At 40.7% G+C, this 19,679-nt stretch overlaps 2 protein-coding genes across 3 annotated transcripts in view; both read right to left on the bottom strand.

Moving 5' to 3' along the window:
- gab1 (GRB2-associated binding protein 1) overlaps positions 1-5,896 on the bottom strand; it is a 50,859-nt gene extending 44,963 nt beyond the window's left edge. For both annotated transcript variants that reach the window (XM_083979980.1, XM_083979979.1), the window contains exons 1-2: positions 5,455-5,896; positions 5,177-5,344 (exon numbers count right to left, since the gene is read on the bottom strand). In XM_083979980.1, coding sequence (XP_083836106.1) covers positions 5,177-5,248 — 72 coding nt within the window. In that variant the 5' untranslated portion in view covers positions 5,249-5,344; positions 5,455-5,896. The remainder of the gene's footprint in view (positions 1-5,176; positions 5,345-5,454) is intronic.
- Positions 5,897-7,885: 1,989 nt separating this feature from the next.
- Positions 7,886-18,410, bottom strand: usp38 (ubiquitin specific peptidase 38). Its single transcript, XM_083984552.1, has 11 exons — positions 18,249-18,410; positions 15,490-16,180; positions 14,233-14,368; positions 13,866-13,995; positions 13,545-13,646; positions 12,984-13,142; positions 12,595-12,788; positions 12,400-12,496; positions 12,196-12,302; positions 10,573-11,917; positions 7,886-9,895 (listed from the first exon to the last, which is right to left on the bottom strand). Exons 2-11 carry the CDS (start codon positions 16,169-16,171, stop codon positions 9,725-9,727), a joined length of 3,123 nt encoding a protein of 1,040 aa, XP_083840678.1. The 5' UTR covers positions 16,172-16,180; positions 18,249-18,410; the 3' UTR covers positions 7,886-9,724.
- Positions 18,411-19,679: the final 1,269 nt, after the last annotated feature.

The raw sequence follows: 19,679 nt of genomic DNA on the forward strand, positions 1-19,679 counted from the left end.
GCTCGGTCCAAATGGAGCGCAGTGTAGCTGTGTTGGTCAGGACATGGTCCAGTGATTTTCTTTTCTTTGTTAGCCTAAGAGGCTAATGCTGCACAAGAACCCCTCTGTTGCATCCCATTCGGGTTGCTTGTTTGTTTGTTTCTTCAAGCATGTGGGGAGGGGAGGGGGGGTTTAACAGAAAGTGAGTGTTTGTTCTCTGTTCCACTTGCTAAGCAGATTTAATGAATCCTCTACTTAATCAAAAAGCTATGCCTTTGTTTTCGTCTGACCGCGCCGTCACATACATATTTCTCTTCAGCAGTTTGCAAAATGACAATTGTTCCCAGTTAGCCGCAGACAAAGTAATGGCTAACGGTCATGTGCTGTATACTGTAAATCCATTTTCTCCCAGCTGAGAGGAATCAAGACCAGCAGCATGTAGTAGTACGTCCTCACTCTCCCTTTACAGCCATCAGAGGAGGACCTTCAGGGTTCAATATTTTCCTTCATCCGGTCTACCCTGTAGCCTTGTACTCCAGCACTGAGGCCCTATTAAGGGCTGGACAAAGTGTGCAACAAAATCCTAATCTGTTTTGCTGTGGGTACATGCTGCCTTTGTAATGAATTAAGATGGAGACTAAATGTGAGGTGATGAAATGGGAGCATGTGACAATGAAAAATTTGGTATTGCAGTGTTTAGGGAACAACTCTTGAAAGCAGCTGAGGAACAGTTCTTGTAAACACACAGAACTGGGTTGGTGGGCCACTCCTGATGTCAGTATCACAAGTCTGTGGTTCCAGTTTCCTTCAATAAAAACAGCAGAGACGAGATGTCTCAAAGTATAACATTTTGACAACTTGTACATTTTGTTCTACGTACGCAGCCGATGCACCAACAATCCCCTTACCTATTGTTCCTGTTTCAGTGTCTCAACAAAGCATCACCCCCTTTTGCTATCATGATATGATGTAGCAATATTGTCACATGCACACCATCTCTTCTGAGAGTGATGCTGAAACATGACCTTGTGTCTTCATCCCTGCATTTCCTCAAGTCCCTGTGATAACACACTGCAGATGTCCTGAAGATACCAGTCTTCAAACCGTTCCTTTGAAGAGGGTTTTACAAGTGGACCTCGACAGAAATTCACAGATTGAGAGGTAAGAGAAATGAAAGACAAAAAGGAGAACCAGATGGAAAATGCAGTGTCAATGAAACGGAAAACCAGCCAGAGTTATGACAAACTCTGGCTGGGGAAAGGCCTACAAAAGCAATTGTGGTTAGATATCTTCACACTTGCTGTAAAACAAGACATTAAAGGAAGAGAGTCTGGACTCTTTCTCACAGATTTCTGATTGCAGCAATGAATTATTCCACTATTGAGACCACAATATTGCCTATAATGTGTATATCAAATGCTGACTGAGGCGCTGAAGAGACAAAGGCCAGACTGACCACTCTCATTTCTCTGAGAGAGAGAGAAAAAGAAAAACACCGATCCCATTTTGTGTCTGTATCTCAACAGACATTTTTTAAAAGATTAAAACGTCTTTTTCTGATTGTATCAATTTTAGGAATCCATGGTCTATGTATGGCTAATCTGTGACTGGCTAACATCAGGTGATGGTGACCAAAATTTGGGCGTTTGTTTGAGTATTGTCTGTTCACACTTGTTTCATTGGTACTATAGAAAGAGGCCAACAATGCAACATTGCAGAGTGTCAAGCCCATGATGACTGGAGCTGTTCAGACACAGACAGATCAGCTGAACTACCTTCACATTTGAGCTCCACCAATAAGCAGCAGAGCCTTCAGGGCAAACTTTGCCCTGAGTGGTAAATCAGGTAAGCAGGGGCCCCGGCTTCCAGTGAACTGCTGCTCAGTCTGTCTGGAAATGAGGCTTAGAGAGCTGACGCTGGTGCCAAAAAAAAAAAGGAGCATTTTTAGATCATTCAGTAACAGATGTAAACTGTGAGGTCTGACATGTCAAAGATGGGAAAAATCATAATGATTTTCATGTCATATGCACATTTGTGGGAAATATTTTTCACTAACACTGTGTGCCACATGTGTCCCGACGATGGGTCAAAGTACTTAACCTGAGTGAATTGTCAAAAAACAAAAATCACATGCAGGCAGAAGATTGGCTTAACTTTCAACAGCCAACAGCATGACTTGGCCAATGTCAATTTCATTTGTGAGAAGACATCAACTTGTCTTATTCTCTAACATGTATATACGAAAAACCAAGAATGTTTTCAGACAATTCAAATGGTGTGTATTATTTCCAGTTTGATTAGTGTTCAATCAAGTGTTTTGTGAATTCCTAAACAGGTCCCTCTTCAGACCAGCTGTTGGAAAACAAGTTAAAGAATAGCTAATGAGACTAACCAAAAAGAGCAAACGACTGAAGCAGCAATCATGAAACTAGTATCACCTATGTTTTAAACAGGAAGCAACAGTGGAGATTAAAAAGTTTGCGAAAATGTGGCGAGAACATCAAGATTTCACGTTGACTGATATCCCACAAACATCAACGACCGAGATTACATCATAGCCACCAAACACACTAGCATTTACAAGGCACCATGTATGCATACAATCCCAGACAGTTAGATGTGACTACAAAGTTTTTCATACCTTGCCCTTACGTTAACATTTTACCATATACTACCAAAATAAGGACTGTGCGTAATAAGGCACACACACAAGTAAGTAAACTCAAAAAGTAATTACATTCTAGCAAGTGCTTCCTCTTGACAACATTATTCTCTAATCAAACAAAGAACAGGGACTCGTCATCCAATAAGAAATGTCCCCAGATTACTCAAACACTAAATCTATTCCTAAATTTAGCCCTCAAACTGTGATAATTTCCAGCCTTAAACCACAATACCTCATTTCCAGCTAAATGATTTCTATTTTTGAGAATAAACTTCTCTATTTATTGAGCATCAGCTCAAACAGCTGGTGGTGAGTTCCCAGATAGGTAACATTTGAACAATTTGTCATCTGCCAAAAACAGGACAGTCAGCACTTCTACGGATTACACAGTCTCATGTGATCAAGCACTATGACCTCCTTCTGGGAGGGGAACCATGTACCAATCACTGTCTATTCTGTTAATCAGTATTTTGTCAATGGACAATAGGCCTAACATATTAATTTTAGCTTTTATGTAGCCTATACATTGGGCCGCGAGAACACACTCCTGTCTGACAAATCTGGTCCAAAAAAATATATATATGGAGGGGTAGACAGTGGTGTGGGTCTCTAAACCCCACATAAAAAGTACATAAGAGGTCTCCCCTGTTGCGTTATTTTATCTTACGGACTTGTAATGGCTGCCCCTTGCTTCAAAATGCAAAATTCCTCAACAATAAAAAGCCACAGGCACAACCCTGAACGGTCATTACCACAAAATATGAAAACAAAAAATAATGTAAGCGAATCAGCCGTGAACCACTAACATTCCTCTGTACCAAACCAGTATCAGAGGACTTCCTGGGGTCCTCATACATACACAAGATAGGGCCTCCTGGCTATTCTCTGACTGCTACTGTGCCCAGAACAGTTATAATACTGGAGGCGCTAGTTGCCATATCCTCTTGAGAATGGCTAAGTCCTCCTCCAGCCGGTTGTTTACTCTATTGAGAAAGAACTATTTCAGGTCATTATAGCAAACGCTTTGTTTTGGGAGGGGGGGGGGCAAGTGATGCAGAAGTGAGAACATGTTGAAGTGGGAACTAAAAGTTTTCATCCACTCCACACTGTAAATAAGGCTGCCCACTGATGGTAATAATGGTTTGTTCTTCCATCACAGGGTAAATAAGATGTGTCTGATTACTGTTATAAAGCCGTGAGTGATGATTACTACCCGATAATAAAAAAAACAACAATTACAACAAAAATTCTCACAATCAGACTTCCTCTTCGTTTACGCAGAAATCAATCTGCCACAAATGAGTGATTCTATGTAGTATTAGCAAGACTTTAGTTTCATCGCTTTCAGAGAAAACATTTCATTGGAGCTTTGTTTTTTGTGAAAACATATTCTCAAGTTGCGGTCTACATAATCCAAATATCAATATTGGAGATATTCACTGATCCACCAGGGACAGCATGTAGACTTGACAGTTAACATTGTGCTACTGAAGTTATTTGTCTTTGCACCAGAATATTGAAAAGGTTTTCCAAGTGGGTGACAAAAAAGCATCAAATCACAATGACAATTCACTGCTAGTATGAAAAATATGTTATGTCTTCACTATAGTTTAGAGCCATGTAACATTGTGTGAATAGCATGTGTGCATGTGTATGAGTGATTAGTCAGTCAGTATAGGGCAGTAAACACTAATCATTACACTAACTGTGGCAAAATGATATTTCATTGCACACATCTGAAGACTCTCTACAACCACACTGTTTGAGAGCTGCAGGAAGTGGCCATCCTTTGATGTATTCCCCAGTTGTTTTGTAAGCCATTTAACCCTTGGTGTGACCATGTAGCCTACCACCTTTGACACAAGGAGTGCTGACTGTGTGCACAAGCATTTACTCCCCAAGGTAATCACTGCATTGTGTTTTACTGGTCAACGAAAAATCAGAAGCTCATTGGGGAATGTAGTGAGAAGAACTGATCGTAAAGTTAAAAAAAAAAAGAAAAAAAAAAGAGAAGACTTAGATTAGGTTGTCCTCTGATGAAAAAAGTGTCAAAACAACAGCCATGTGCCCCCCCACCCCTGTAAAGTGTGCCTCAGCAAAACACGGACCTTCTAATTTGCTATGTCACTGTTATTGTGAGCAGCGACTACTTGGCAAACTGTGCTCAGACAAAACGCAAACACTGGGTCAGGTTCAGAAAGTTAAAAACACACACACACACACACACACACACACACACACACACACACACACACACACACACACACACACACACACACACACACACACACACACACACACACACACACACACACACACACACACACACACACACACACACACACACACACACACACACACAGTACAAGTTGTTGTAGAGAAGATGAGGCCTACACATGCCTGTCACTGTGCGGAGCCGTGCATATGAACATGAAGACACCCAGCAGAGAGAGAGCAAAAAGCTTGGTGTACTTCGTGTAACAGGTAACTTTATTATTACAACGTAACAAATAGGATATAAAGTGCACTTACGTAACGTCTCAACTTTTTTTCAGGAGGAGACTTTCTCAGCCACCCTGAGCACACCACATCTCCCCCACTCATATCTGCTGCTCTTTTTTCTTGCTCTCCCTGGAGTTTGAGCGGAGATTGCTGCTGGCTTGCTTGGCTTCGTTTGTTTTTGGGAGTGTCTTCTCGTACCTGAAAGAAAAGAAGAAAAGAAAAGACGCGGACACAAAGAAAAAGAAAAGTTAAAATGTAGTAGTAGTAGGGTGTATTTTGAAACACTCCTTCTTCCAAAGTCGACTCACCGACAGCAGGGCAGTTGTCTGAAATGCACAGAGCAGATTTTCCACCAGTTGTAGTCAAACACACGGATATATCCTGATCTTGGAGTGAATATAAACCTCTGCGGCACCGCCTTTTGTACAAATATCAACGCTGACTTGTGTATTTTTGTTCAAACTGCAACGCTGTGTGGGCAAAAAAAAAAAAAAAAACAGACACAGCCAAGTGAAAGTCGCTAAGTTTTTGTTGTTATATGTAACGCCTCATGCTAATTCCCCGTCAAAAGTGGAGCGTGATTCCTAGTTGGCGAGGTTTTTTTTAAATGTAGCTGTCCGTCCCACAGTGTAACCGGTGCATAGTTGTCGTTTCTTCCTAAATTAAAACCAAGCTTCACCCGTAAACACAGTGGTTCCGCCGAGCTTCCCTACCAGTTTACTCCCATGGTTCCTTAATTGTGATTGACAGGGTGGCTCCGTCTTTCCCTAAACTCACCCGCCTCCTCTCTCTGGAACATGGCGTCGTCAAGCTAACGAACCGAACCGTTGAAATACCGGAAGTGAGGGGGCACTGCTTTCAAAATAAAATGCCTGGTTCTATTTGTTTAAACGACTACGGCCAAAATCTGACATTTGAAGTCGCCTGCATTGTTGGCATTTCGCGAATACGCATTGAGCTATTCCAGTCTATTCATAATCAGAACTGAGCAACCCCTAAGTAGTATTATTAATTTCACCACATTCCTTCTACGAGCGCTTTTTAGTCGCCGACAATTTTGTTTTGAAAGTTGAAGCCGGAAGTTGTGTCGATATAACTCGTGTAGTTTTGGACCACTAGTTTGGAGGACGAACAGGGGAGGCGGCGGCGTGCAGGGAAAACTGTAGAGCTTCAACCATGGGACATGTAGTTCAAAATCGTTTGCGTTCCGTCCCAAAAAAAACAACAAAAGAGTGAAGGGCGGGTTGGTAGATGAACAATGATGCAATAGAGCTAAATGCATATTTGGGTGAATACAAAAAAGTGGGCTCAGACAGTTGGAGAAAGGACAAAGAAAGGACCCACCTCAGTGTGAACCGAGAGGTCCCAACAAATCATTGCATGTCTTTACTAGCTACATCCATTATGTCTGATGTGTTCCCCCAGGAAAACTCGCGCCATATATCATGGCATGTTTTCATAATGTCAGTATACCCAAGTGTAGCCTAGTTTAGTGCATTTATTTGGTCTCTTTATAATTATAAAAAAAACATATAAAATGACATTATGTGTTTTTAATTAGGCCTATATAGTTTTCTGATCTAATGGTTTATTCATGATACTAACTATATCCAACAGATTCTCTACCATTGTTTGCATGTCTTTTGAACTACATTCTCATGTGTTGCAAAGGCAAGATTTACACCAGTCCTGGCTTAATTGTTCACCACACCACACCACACCACATACGTGGTTAGAAAGAGCTTATAAGCTTAATATTGATCTGCCGCCCCCAAAACCTGATCAATTTCCTGGGTCGAACAGAGCATCCATAACTGATCTGTTCCACTAAGAAACACGTGCTTCCCAAGGAGTTGGATCGGTATCTGAGGAATCTTATTGGAATGCTATTGTAATGGTAAACACTCCCCCCCCCCCCCCAAAGGATTCCCTGCAAGTCTATGATGAATGACTTTGCCTTTATACAGGCACATTACCTCTTTCAACAGCCTGGGTAGGCCTACCGATGAAGAAATAGCGAGCAATTAAAGGCTGTAGACACAATACACAATTTCCTGTCAGTGAATTCTCTTCCACAATACCATACAGTATTTAGCTCTTATGTATCAGATTTCCTGAAATTATTCTGACTGTATGACTCAGAAATTTTGCATAAATCTGTTAAGCCATGTCTTCGTCTAATGTCCCTTGGTGTGCTTCGCAAGTGCATACATCTTTAGTTTGTGGACATTACAGTATCCAAGTGGTCAACTGAGGATATCTGACTTTGCTGTGCGTACATGTCATTGCACCAACACTAAATGGAAACCTTTGTGATTATTACAAAATGCTAATGTGGCCTTAAATGTGAAGAGACCATATAATATCACAGTCCCCGGAGTTAACATTTCAACAGAAATGTAATGGTTTGGTTGATAAATAATTGAGAGTCATTGATTTTTTCCAAATGCCCTTTAAAAGCTTTGAACCTACTGCCGTGTTTTTCCACATCAATTGCATATTAGCAAAAATGGCACCTTCACAAATAATTGCTACAGCTGCAACATAACTGTCAATTGTCCTATGCCTGTGGGAATAGTGAGTGCATGTGATTTCACAGTTCCCTTTTCAGTCATTGCTTTGTCTATTTGCACTTCCATTTGTACAGAAACATTTTGCAATCGAAGCAACAAATGAGAGGATACACATGTTTGTTTTGATGAATTATGAAACCACATAGTTGTTTTTTTAATCAGCATAGTCACTTACATACTAAAATTGTCATCCTTTTATGTAATTTTTGAGGTCTGCAATCTCAGTAATGTGCTAAATATAACATTTAAACATTTTCATTTTGAAGAATTTCAATTAAAAACGGATTATTTGCAATTTCAAATCCATCTCACCACATTCAAATGTAGCTCCTGAAAGAAACAGAAAGGTCTGTAAGAACTGCAAAGACAAGAAATCATGAACAGTAGTTAACATGTGGGACTACAGACGACTCCAAATAGTCAGTATAGTTCCTGCAGTGGAAATGCTGCAATCTATGGTAATATGACATAATTAATGAATTTCCCTTTGGGGATAATAAAGTAACTCAAATTTGTATGACTGTAACATGGACATTTAGATACACTTCAGCTGTTCAGCATAACCTTGGTGTTGAGTTCATTTCGACAGAAATTAACAAATGGTTTCCAGACACTGTCTGCTACTCCTGTTTCCATGGTCGAATCTAGTTCTAATCTATTTTCTTCCATATTTTTAATTTCCAATTATTATTACAGTTATTGTCTTGCCATATAAGTAATATTACATTTTATAGTTTAGTCCCTAACATCTGCCCACCGCTTTGTCCAAAAAAACACTTTAAATTACGTTACCTTCCTGGTTAAGTAAGACATCTAACAAACACTGATTTGTTTTTACTGGAGGGAAAGGTGAAGCCAATGTGAATATTAACACAGTACAGCTGAGGTGTAAATTCAGAGAATTTCCTCTTCAAAAAGTCTGCATTAAATATCAAAAGGCACATAAAACCAGCATGAACACAAAAGTCTCCCTGAATGATCAAATCAGAGGAATACATCAAAATATGCTGCCAAACAGTTACCTGTTGTCAAATCTGTTTAAACAAGTAGTTTGCAATTGAGTCCTCTGTAAATCACACGAGCTAACAGTGTGAAAACAGCCTTAAATATTCTTATTGAAAATGCCTTTATCTTGAAAATTTCCCATATATAGATTTCACTCTCCATATATACTTTGTATTCCATGATTATGCAGAAATCATGTTTCAGTCACATATGTACATTTATTGCATGGAATATGAAACCTATAAAACACCAAAGCACACATCAAAAAAGATTTAAATATCTTGAAAATTAAACTCGACAGCTCGTGAAGAAAAACTGCTGCATGCAAATCAGAAAAGTAAACAAAGTTTGTCAGAACTATGACAAATCAAAATCAGTTTATCTTACAGTTGAATACTTTCTTCTGTACTGTGCACTGCACATGCATGTGTTTGCATATGTTTGTGTGTTTGTCTCTGTGTGAGGTAATATCAGAAACACTCAAGACAAGCCAGACGACATGAACCTGTTCTAGACTGAACTGATTTCACATCTTTATCATAAGTAACGTAAAGATTATTATGAGGCTTATGGTTACTAAAGTTACTTCAATGTAATCAAATTATATTTCATCATATTTATTTGATTTAAGGGAGAGAATACACCTGCACCAGTGAGTGTTTTCCACCTCAAGCTTTAAAATTTGACAGATTAATGAAAGATTACAATACTCGGATCGCATTGGAAAACAACCTGAATAAATTAAAATAAAAATATTAAATGATGACTGTGGTATAAAAACCATTTTAGTCATAATCAAATCTGAGATCAGTACAGATACTCTATGTGTGTATGTGCATGTTTGTGTGTGCGTGTGTGTATTCTTAGATCATTTCAGTGCTCTTTTTTTCTGAAGTTATATGCACATCTATGATATGACAGTTCAAGCTCTTGAACGAAGCAGTCCAGAACTCCTGTAGTGCCAGTTCATACAGGTTTCCTGCAGCATTTTTTTTGTCTTTCAGAACACCAGTCTGCTAATGGTATTGAAGCCCCCGCCTCCTCCTCCTCCACCACCACCAGATGGGCCACAGCTCCCTGGTGGGTTATTGTCATCTGAACCGTTGGGCCTGAATGAGCAGGAAGATGAAGGGGCCTGGAGAGCCTGGGTCCGAGCATTCAGCTCCTGTTCCTATTGAAATGGTGAAGAAAGGTGACATTTTATTCACATTTCTAAATTTTAAAGGTGTGCACAACAAAAAAGAGAGATTGTTAATCTCAAGGGATCTCTTCCTGGATAAAGGTTAAATAAATAATTAAATAAATAAACAAAAACAATGCCATGCCAAAGAGTTAATTAAGCAATGGTGTAGGTCTGTGTGATTGACAGTATATCAGTTGGTGTCATTTCACACTGTTCCAGCGCCCTCTAGAGGCCATTTCCTTTAGTTACTTGTACAAGTGTGGTGGAATGTCAACCTAACATAGCACAGTTCAATGACTCGTGAAATTACACCTCATGTCTTATAACAGGACAGTTCAGATTAGACTTCAAGTGCAGTCAAAAAATGAGTCCCATGCCGTGAAGGCTTTTAGTTATCTGTAAAGGTTCGGTCTGTTTTCACTCAGCCATTTTCTAAATGAGGGAATCTTGCACGGTCCTCAACATTCATAATAACCTCACACTTAGAGGGGGTGAGTGGTATTTACATTATACGTCAAATGCATGTTAAGCATAGAGAATAAGCAAATATTCAGGCAGAATATCCAATAAAACTTAGCATTTACTGGTTTTAGTTGTAGTTTAAATGTGTGCCACAATGCCTGCGTGTTGGATGAGAATGTTTTCTTTTGTCCACCTTCGCTTACCTGTAAATACAGCTTGTTGTCCTTGATAATAGCATCCAGCAATTCTTTCTGCAAGGGAGGTTCAGCATTCAATCTCATTCCATTTGCCATCACTCCCCCATTTACGTCCTGCCCTAGTAGCTCCTGTTTTCTGTACATAAGCACATAAGCTGTGTCCTTGGGGAAGCGATTAGTAATGTTTTGCACCGATTGGAAGGATGTGAATGTCACTCTGCTGTCATTGAACAGCAGCCAATCCTTAGCCTCCTGGACACCGCTAGGGACCACGTCTCCTTGTTGGGGGGGAATTGAAAGAGCTGAGCAAGTGGAGAGGCTACACTCTGCCTGGCCGTTCCCCAAATCCTCCTTGAGGGCAAAGTGATTGGCTGGATGCTGTGTCCCGTCTGCTCCGTTGATGTTACGACCGTATGAGTAGTAGTGGCCGCTCTCGGATGATATGCCAGAGTGCATCACCACTGAGCTGAGAACGTAGGGCACTGACAGGACTGGCATCTCTCCTCCTCCGATTATCTGCTCTGTTCCATCTATCCTCTCCTTCTCTTCCTCCTCGTCGTTTTGGGATGGTTTGAGCTTCTTGGCCAGATTCTCGCTGCTCTCAGGAGAATCCACTTGAAGAGGAGAAGAGGTAGAGGAGGAACACTGCACGGGCATCAAAGGAGCGTGTACTGGAAGTCTCATGAGTGGTGGGATGGTCACATTGTCCAGAATCTTCCTCCGGACGTGGCATTTGGCATCGTATGAGAATCGCAGCAGGGTGAGGATCAAGTACTCGGGTGCCGACACCACTTTCATGGTCTTCTCTGCCCGCTGGAGGGAGCTACACTTCTCACAGAAATAGGCGTTGTCTTCATCCAGGATCTCTGGAGCCAGAAAATAGTTCACCAGGTCAGGCACAGAGAGAGGAGGCTCATTTGTCACTGGCACAAATTGGACATTGCTAGCCGGGGCTTTGGCTGAGTTTGGGTCGGGAATTTCGCTGCCACCATTGACGGATCCCTGACAGAGAACCTTGGGCTCCTCCGAGGGCCCCTCGGGTTGAGGGCCGTTCTGAGCGGTGGCTGACGGACAGAAGGCCAAAGACAGGTCTGTAAAAGGCTCCTCTTTCTCAGAGATGCAGTTGCATTGCATACAGCAGATTCCTGTGATCAACTTCCCACCAAACATCCTTTCTGTCAAAGTCTTCCCATCGCTCTCTGGTTTGGTTTCTGCAGGAGCCGAAGATGACTCTTCACCCTGCTCTGGAGAAGCCTGGCCTGTTGGGTCTTTGCTGCTTGGATCGACAGGGGAGGCAACCTTTGGCTTAGCTGATTCCAGGACCTGAAGTGTTCTCTCTTCTTCATGTAACCTTGACATAAGACAGGGACAATCAGTCTTTTGGGGAAAAATACTACTGTGTACTGATTATAATTTAATAGTGTACCACATCTACTCTTTCTTTACAAAATGGCCAGTCAAATTGTAAGCTCCAGTCATCCACATTCAACACTCACAATGCTTTATGTGCCTTGAGTTCTTGACAGCTATGGCTTTAATCACACATTCTGCATTCAGTGATGCACAAATGATGCACCAACAAACTTGTCTCATTATGATTCACCCAGTCTGCATGGAGCGCCACAGTACCTGTCTAGGAGAAACCTGAGGTACTCAGAACAGTCCTGCTGAGAGCCCACATTGAACCAGGGAGGCCGAGATGCATCCAAGAAGTTTCTGGGAGCATATGCTGCCCTCTGTAGGACACAGACATACATACGTGCGTGACATAAACACACACAGCCTCAATGTGATCAATATTTTGTGGAATCAGCTACAAAGGACAACACTCACCTGAGTGTGTGCGAGGAAAGCAAAGAGCAGCTGAAGCTTTTTCATTAGTGTGTTCGAACCATTTGGTAGATGCAATGATAAAACATGCCTCCTGAAACTGAAAAAATAATCACGTTTAACCCTCATGTTTCACCAAAACATAACAATGCAACAACTTTATACATATGTCCTTCTGTGTCTGTTTGAATAACTCACTCTGTGGCCATAAAGAGGGTCTGGATGATGCTGTTCATGTAACAGGTGTTCCCCAGGTTGATCAGGCCTGTTTTGCCTGTCTCAGACTTCCCGGCTTGCCTCAGTAGACCAGACACAAATGAATTGGACTGAGATGTCCAGGCACTTTGATTCAACACCAATTTAATATTTTCCTCTCCAGGTTTTGGGAGATCCTGACAGAAGGTATACAAATAATTTAATTAGACACAGAACAACTTCGGCCCCTTGGCTAAATGTTTAACATGGAAAATTAACATCAAGCATGAGTAGGTTTGGTTTTTTTACTCTTACGCATCTGGCAGGCAAAACACACAAATACTTTCCTATAAATAAAAACATTTTCTAGCATGAGGTCTCCTGCACTTTACCTTGATGGCTTCTAGTATATGGTCATAGAGGTCAGGGAAGCCGGAGTACTGGTACATCATGCAGTGTATGAGCTCGGTGAACTGCAGCAGGAACGCTTTACTGTTAGAGAGACCATCCGTCCTTAAGGATTGGACTAGATGCACCACATGTGGAACAACCTGAGACAGCGAGGGATGAAGAGAAGAGGAAAAATGATGAAGACGCTGCGGTGCTGAAAACACTGGAAGGTACAACTAATATTAATCATACAAATCTGCAGTGTGGTCAGCCCCGAGGGTAGCTGCACATAAGGAATCCCACAGAGGGTTCGGACTCATTTGCTGAGTATTTTTGAGACGATTCATGTTTTTAGATACTAATGAAATTGGCCGACTCAAGGGCCATTGCTCGGCATTTAAGCACTTCACACATCATTAGTGGGAGCACGTTGCAGGGCTTGGGGTTCTGGGAGAAGAAGTCTATGCTTTGAAGTAATTTAAGCCAGAGGAGAAGAAAATGAGAAAACCAATAAAGTGGCCATGAGTGGGAAATGGGCTGCGAGGAGACAGGGGACCCCTTACCAAATGGAAGGCCTCAGGAGAGTGCTGGAAACTCAGCAGCATGTGAGAGAGCACAGTTAGCGCCCCCTGCCGCACTATGGGGTACCACAGACGACTGAATACCTGTTGGTTAAAAAGAAATCTTTATGCCACAGTTGGGGGAATGTTTCAATAATTCAAGTAATGTCCTTTTTTACAAACCTATATTACCTTTAAGAGGAATTGCAGCAATCTAGCTTAGTTATTGCTGTACTTTAACATTTGTGTGGATTATAAAGATGCATAAACTTCCTCATTCCTGAGGTCAATAATAAATTAAAGTAAGGAGTTCTCAATACAAACCAGTTCAATCTTGAGCAGAGTGACATCAATAAGGATCGTGAACTTCTGAACTGCAGCGAGTCCTTTCAGCAGAGCAATAACCCAGGTATCAACATGTTGGGCCAGAGGCCAAGAAAGCCAGTCAATCATCCTAGACAGACACATTAAATGAAGTGTGAATAATGTGCGGAAATGTTATTAAGCATTAAGCATATCAAAGTACTGCAATTTCTTTCAGACAATGTGAAACCAATTTAAGCAAACATGCAGAAAAAATTTGCAACTCCAACTTATGTACATGTCGGAACCGTTTTGAGTAAATATAGATCATAATTTGTCTGCATTATAAAGAATAAAAAAACATAGTCACAGTCTCAAAAGAGGTTACCTGCAGAGTGCTTTAGTCATGCTTGCATCTTTGACATTCTGGTCTGTAGTGAGGCTCTTGATAAGCACTGTGATCATCTGGATGGGGATGTGCTGGACCAGGCAGGCGAGGGCGATGGATGGGTCAAAGGAAGGGTCTGCGAGATGCAAATCACAATTAAAGAGGAACATAATTACAACTGGTAATTTTTTACAACATGGACAACAATGCAATTAGACAACTCTCTTGACTTGAGTTAAAACATCCAAAGCTTGACCAGTTTGTGTTCATTACATGGATTCTTCTTATTCTTATAATACAGCTGCAGAGAGTAAAATTGCTTTAACAGCTAGGCTAAGTAGTGTCGCATTATGAAACTATATCCTACACCATCGCTTGCTCTTGATGTTATCTTGTAATAATTTCTACAGTGTCCATTATTTTTTGGTGTAATAATATGTGTAAAAAAAAAAAAAGAAGAAGAAAAAAAAGAGTGTTTTGTTTCTTTGGGACAGAATGACAACATCTTCTCCACCAACAAAATACTGAATCTATTACTACAGCAATTTAGAAGCGCAATACACCTGGAAAATGTCACTGAAACAGAGGCAGAATGACCTTTTAACCCACTGAGGCTCTGCTCACATTGCTCACTGACACACGCTGTGACTATTTAATTGAAACTGAAGCCTGCTGTTTGTTTATTTTGTGCTGATCTGCAGTTCAGTCACCAGCAACACTGCACAGTAGACTCAGGACAACTCCGAAATTTACCATCAACAAAAGAAGTGCAGCTATAATCAGCTACATCTTCACGGCACATACTTTTCCATATTTGTCCATGAGGAAATGCACTTCTTGAATCCGTGGATTTGAAGGTAACTGCACTGATTGCACGTGTATAAAATGAAGCAACCACCTCCAAAATGAAAATAATCAGTGTGCCAATAATAGTGAATGTGACTTGATTTATATCCAACCTATCCATATGAGAGAATTCAGCCAGTGGATCAAAGTCAGACTTTGGCAGGCCTCGGAAAACCAAAATGAAAAAAAGCTAAGCTATTCCCGGATGCTCAATCATGTGCTAACAGCCCTGCCAAGATTTATGGTGGAAGGGTTTTAAGTCTTCTCTACTGCTAATAGACACACATCTAGCAATCAATCTAACAAAATATCTAAATGTGTTCATATGCTGATGAATATGAAATTGATATTAAACCTACAGAATAATAAAGGCACTCTGCTCTAGAATAAAAAAGTGTGGTGATGTCTCACCTGTGGAAGAGATGATGGCAAAGACTTCCTGCAGTGAGGGAAGCAGAGTGGCTGGGTCAGCCTTCCAGATGTTCTGCAGCAGCGTGCTAACCTTAGTCACCTTGCCTACATACTCTCTCAGCTCCCGCTCTTGGCTGGAAAAGCAGTGGAAGTAACTGATGGTCCTGACTAGCTGCTGGCAGAACAAAACGCCTGACTTGTCTCTGGGGATGCACTGCACAAAGTCAGACAGGAGACAGCTCAGGCGGGCACACACAACGGGCTCCGGCCGCTCACACACCATCCTCAAAACCTCCACCTGGATCACGCTGAAGATCTCCAGAACCGAGGGGCAGCTGATGAGCAGCCGCAGGCAGCAGTGAATGTAGTCTATTATGGCTGGGTCTTTGTGGTCCAGCTGGCTGTAGCCCTGCTGGAGGAGACTGAGGACAAAGTCTTTACTGAAGAAACGCTCAAACTCTGGGCGATGGTACCGTGCATAGGCATCCAGGACCTGGGAGCCGATCTGCTTCTGGAAGGCATCTTCACCGAGTAAGATGAGCCTGGTGGTGAGAGTAAACAGGGCCTGACACTGCTCCTCTGTCACCTCTTTCTCTGCTGCTTCCACTACCTTCTTCACAATGGCCCTCTTCACTGGAACAGAGTGATCGGAGCTCACGAGGCCCTCCAAAATCTTGTCCATGATGACGGTCTGTAGAGGACAAATCAGAAAGAATTTTTAAAATACAGTTACAGGTCTTGTAATATATATACACACACACATGTCACAATTGTGATGTCTCAAATTGTTTATATTGTTTACACCATACTGAACACATGAGACTGTTTGGTCCCAGTAGTGTATAGAGGTCTTTTCACCCCCAACTGTCAGAGTACACCAATTGTCTGCATTCGGTGGCTGAACACTGCCAGCATACAAACATAGAACATGTTTACTCAGCTGAACAGGCAGCGGCAGGGACTGTTGAGTTGAAAATAGGCATTTTACACCGTTCGACAACTTCCTTAATCATTACACACACACACAAACAAAAAAACATACAACAAGAATAGAACAAATATATATTTTTTGCCAATTAGTATCAATCATCAATTAACTAATAATTATAATAATTATATCTGATTAATATGTTATTTTAGTTTAGTTTTTTTAGTTTTGATGAACACATTCAATAGTTTTTAGTTTTTCTCATGTACTAATATTTTAAACAATTTATAACTGGAAAATTAAAAAAAATATATTAGACAGAGCTCATATTTCCATGGACTGACCATTATGAGACATATTCGCTTCCATACCAAGTAGCCTACACATGGATGTCTACTTTTCAATCGAACATTCATTTTGCTCAACAGCACTACACATTTTTAAAGTTGTTTTGTCAATAATATTAAGTATAAATACCGTACAAATATGTCATATTTTCCATTGATAAAATGAACAGGTCTAAAAGAGTGGTAATAGCCAAGGGGTTTCCTCTGTAACAAATTTGCCTCAATTTTGGCCATCATTTTGATAATAATGAGAGTTTATGCAAATTTCTCTTAACTACAATTTGAGATGTCTAAATTCATTTTTAATACGACATAGACTTAGCTATTTGAAACCTGAGTCCTGGTCACTCTGGTGAAGGCAGGAAAACGTAGGTGAGTTATGCATTTATTATTCAAATCTAAGTCAACAAAGAGTTAATCATAATAAACATCACATATGTGCATAGCACTCCTTAACAGTATATGGTTGATTGATTGATTGATTGATTGATTGATTGATTGATTGATTGATTGATTGGTTTGTTTGTTTCAGTGTCATGCACATTTTTTGTGTCCAGCCTACATGGGCTTATAAGACACTAAGTACAGAAATTCAAGAATTGCTACTAGCCTGTCACCTTAAAAAGAAAAGAAAAGAAAGGAGAAAAAAAAACAGGCAAGCTTCCAAGATATACAAAACAATAAACAGTAATTTATGGTTTCAGTGTCCAGGCTTTATCAGTGAATCTAGCCAGGACATACATCTCCTCCTTAAAAAACAACACAACATATCATGCTCAGACATCCAAAATATGTCTGGATTATTCTTCTGGGCTGTCTCAATTCATCATTCATCATCAGGGCATTGAAACAGAAAAGTAACAAATAATCAAGCTGAATTTAATCCATCCACATATCTATGACAGGCAGTCCAAATATTGTGGTGTTTTTGTACTCCCCTTCTCCCGTCACTCCAACATTATGACTCATCTATCAGCTATCTGCTTTAACAACGTCATAACCCAGAAAAACGAAGGTATTAATGCGTAGCAGCGTATTTCTCAATAATCTTTCTTTTTCTTTCGATGGCTCGACAACAGAGGAGAACAGCGACGCCGTTGAGCCATTATAAATCAAACCCTGCTGCTGTGAAATGCACCACCGGCCGCTATCTGTGGTGGTTGTCGTGTGTGTGTATGTGTGGAAAAACAGGCGGCTAGCTAATGCTAACGCTGGCTGTAACGTTGAATAATATCTGTATTATGTCTGACAGCTTAGCAAAAAACAAAAACAAAACATGGCCCTCGGAGCTATTGCCGACGGAGATGGTTGACCCCCACTCGACAGAGGCTGCTGTTATAAACACGCCATAAAATAACAATAATAAAGCTGTGAACAAAGCAACCAAACAGGCCTGACACTAGCCGAGCAGCCACTGACTTAGCATAAATAGCGCTAATATATATACATTAGCGCGATGCGGCGGCGTTGTAATCCGTGCTTACCCCAATAAAGCATGTCCGACTTGAATATCCCTCTGCTGTCGCTCGTAGTTTCAACGACTTTTAACGGTTAAAAACTGTGTAATTTTTTGGTCAATTTTGTTCGCTGAAAATCAGCTGATTAACCCTCCTGTAGCGTCATTGTCGTGGACGGAGATGCTGGTAGGACCCCTCTGCTATGAAGAGATGCGATCTTCGTCTTAACATTGCCTGTTGGTTAGACAGTTTTTTTAGTTTTAGTTTTAGTTTTAAAGTATTAAACCAAGCGGTCTGCTGCGCACAACGTCTGTGATTAACGTTTCTTAGTAACGATATTTAATGTTGTCAAATCACCGCTGAGTTATTAATTAAAGCAGAACTGAGAGGTTTCTGTTGTACAGCCGCTCTGCTGCGTTCAATGACTCCTCCGTAAACCACCCATTCAGAGAAACTACATTTGTTTTCACTGTATGTACACAAAAGTGTTCTGGTTGGATGTACAAAACTGTATTAGAAGGAAAACCGGACACACCTGCTGCAAGAAAGGGACATTTTTGTTTGCTTTGAGGACAATAGGAAGGAAAAGGACTTGGACTGACTCCAAACCAAGTTTAACACACTTTTTTGCACGAACTATAGCACCACTGGATGTACTGGAAAACCAAAAGGCATTAAAAACAAACTCTATTTTGGTCAATTTTTTTTATTTAATTAATATGTTTGTTTTTTTTAAATGATAATCTATTTTTTTCCTACTCTTTGTGTATATAATTTATTATCCCTGGCTAAAACAGTATTATTCTGTATATAATTGTTAATAAAGCAATTTAAAAAAGAAAAGAAAGAAAAGGTCTCAAACATTCATATCAGTTATACTTTATGACACAGTAAAAAAAAGCTTTATTGCAAAGAAAAGCGAGCCCTACATTAAAAATCTTGCCTCATTGAATGTTGTCAAGTATAATAACCAAAATGTGTTATAAAGTATTAAAAGTTAAAGCACTCAGGGCAGAATAATACAGACTAGAAAATAATATTTGTAACGACTGGATGCACACACACACACACACGCACGCACGCACACACACACACACACACACACACACAATCAATGCCTTTATAGTAGCGTTCTTGTACAAACAAACGAGACATGAATTTGTACATCAGCTGTCTTAGTAGAGCTCCACGGGGAACACCACAATTTACAAACAGCTGACTTGCATTGTGCCATCTGGGGACACGAAGCAGCAGTCTCATAGCATTATTGAAGGCCAAAGTCAGCCTCTGCATGCTGCTGTTCTTATATCACCACCACAGATGAGCTGTAGGGGCACAGTAGGCCCTGAACAGAGAGGATTTCACACTGTGTGAGTTAGCCTGACCATATAATTTGCAGCACTGTTTATAGGCTACATGTCTCTCTCATCAGTCAAATCTTCACATGTGAAGTGCCAA

This window comes from Trachurus trachurus, assembly GCF_905171665.1.
Source record: "Trachurus trachurus genome assembly, chromosome: 1".
In the NCBI taxonomy this organism is placed as follows: domain Eukaryota; kingdom Metazoa; phylum Chordata; class Actinopteri; order Carangiformes; family Carangidae; genus Trachurus; species Trachurus trachurus.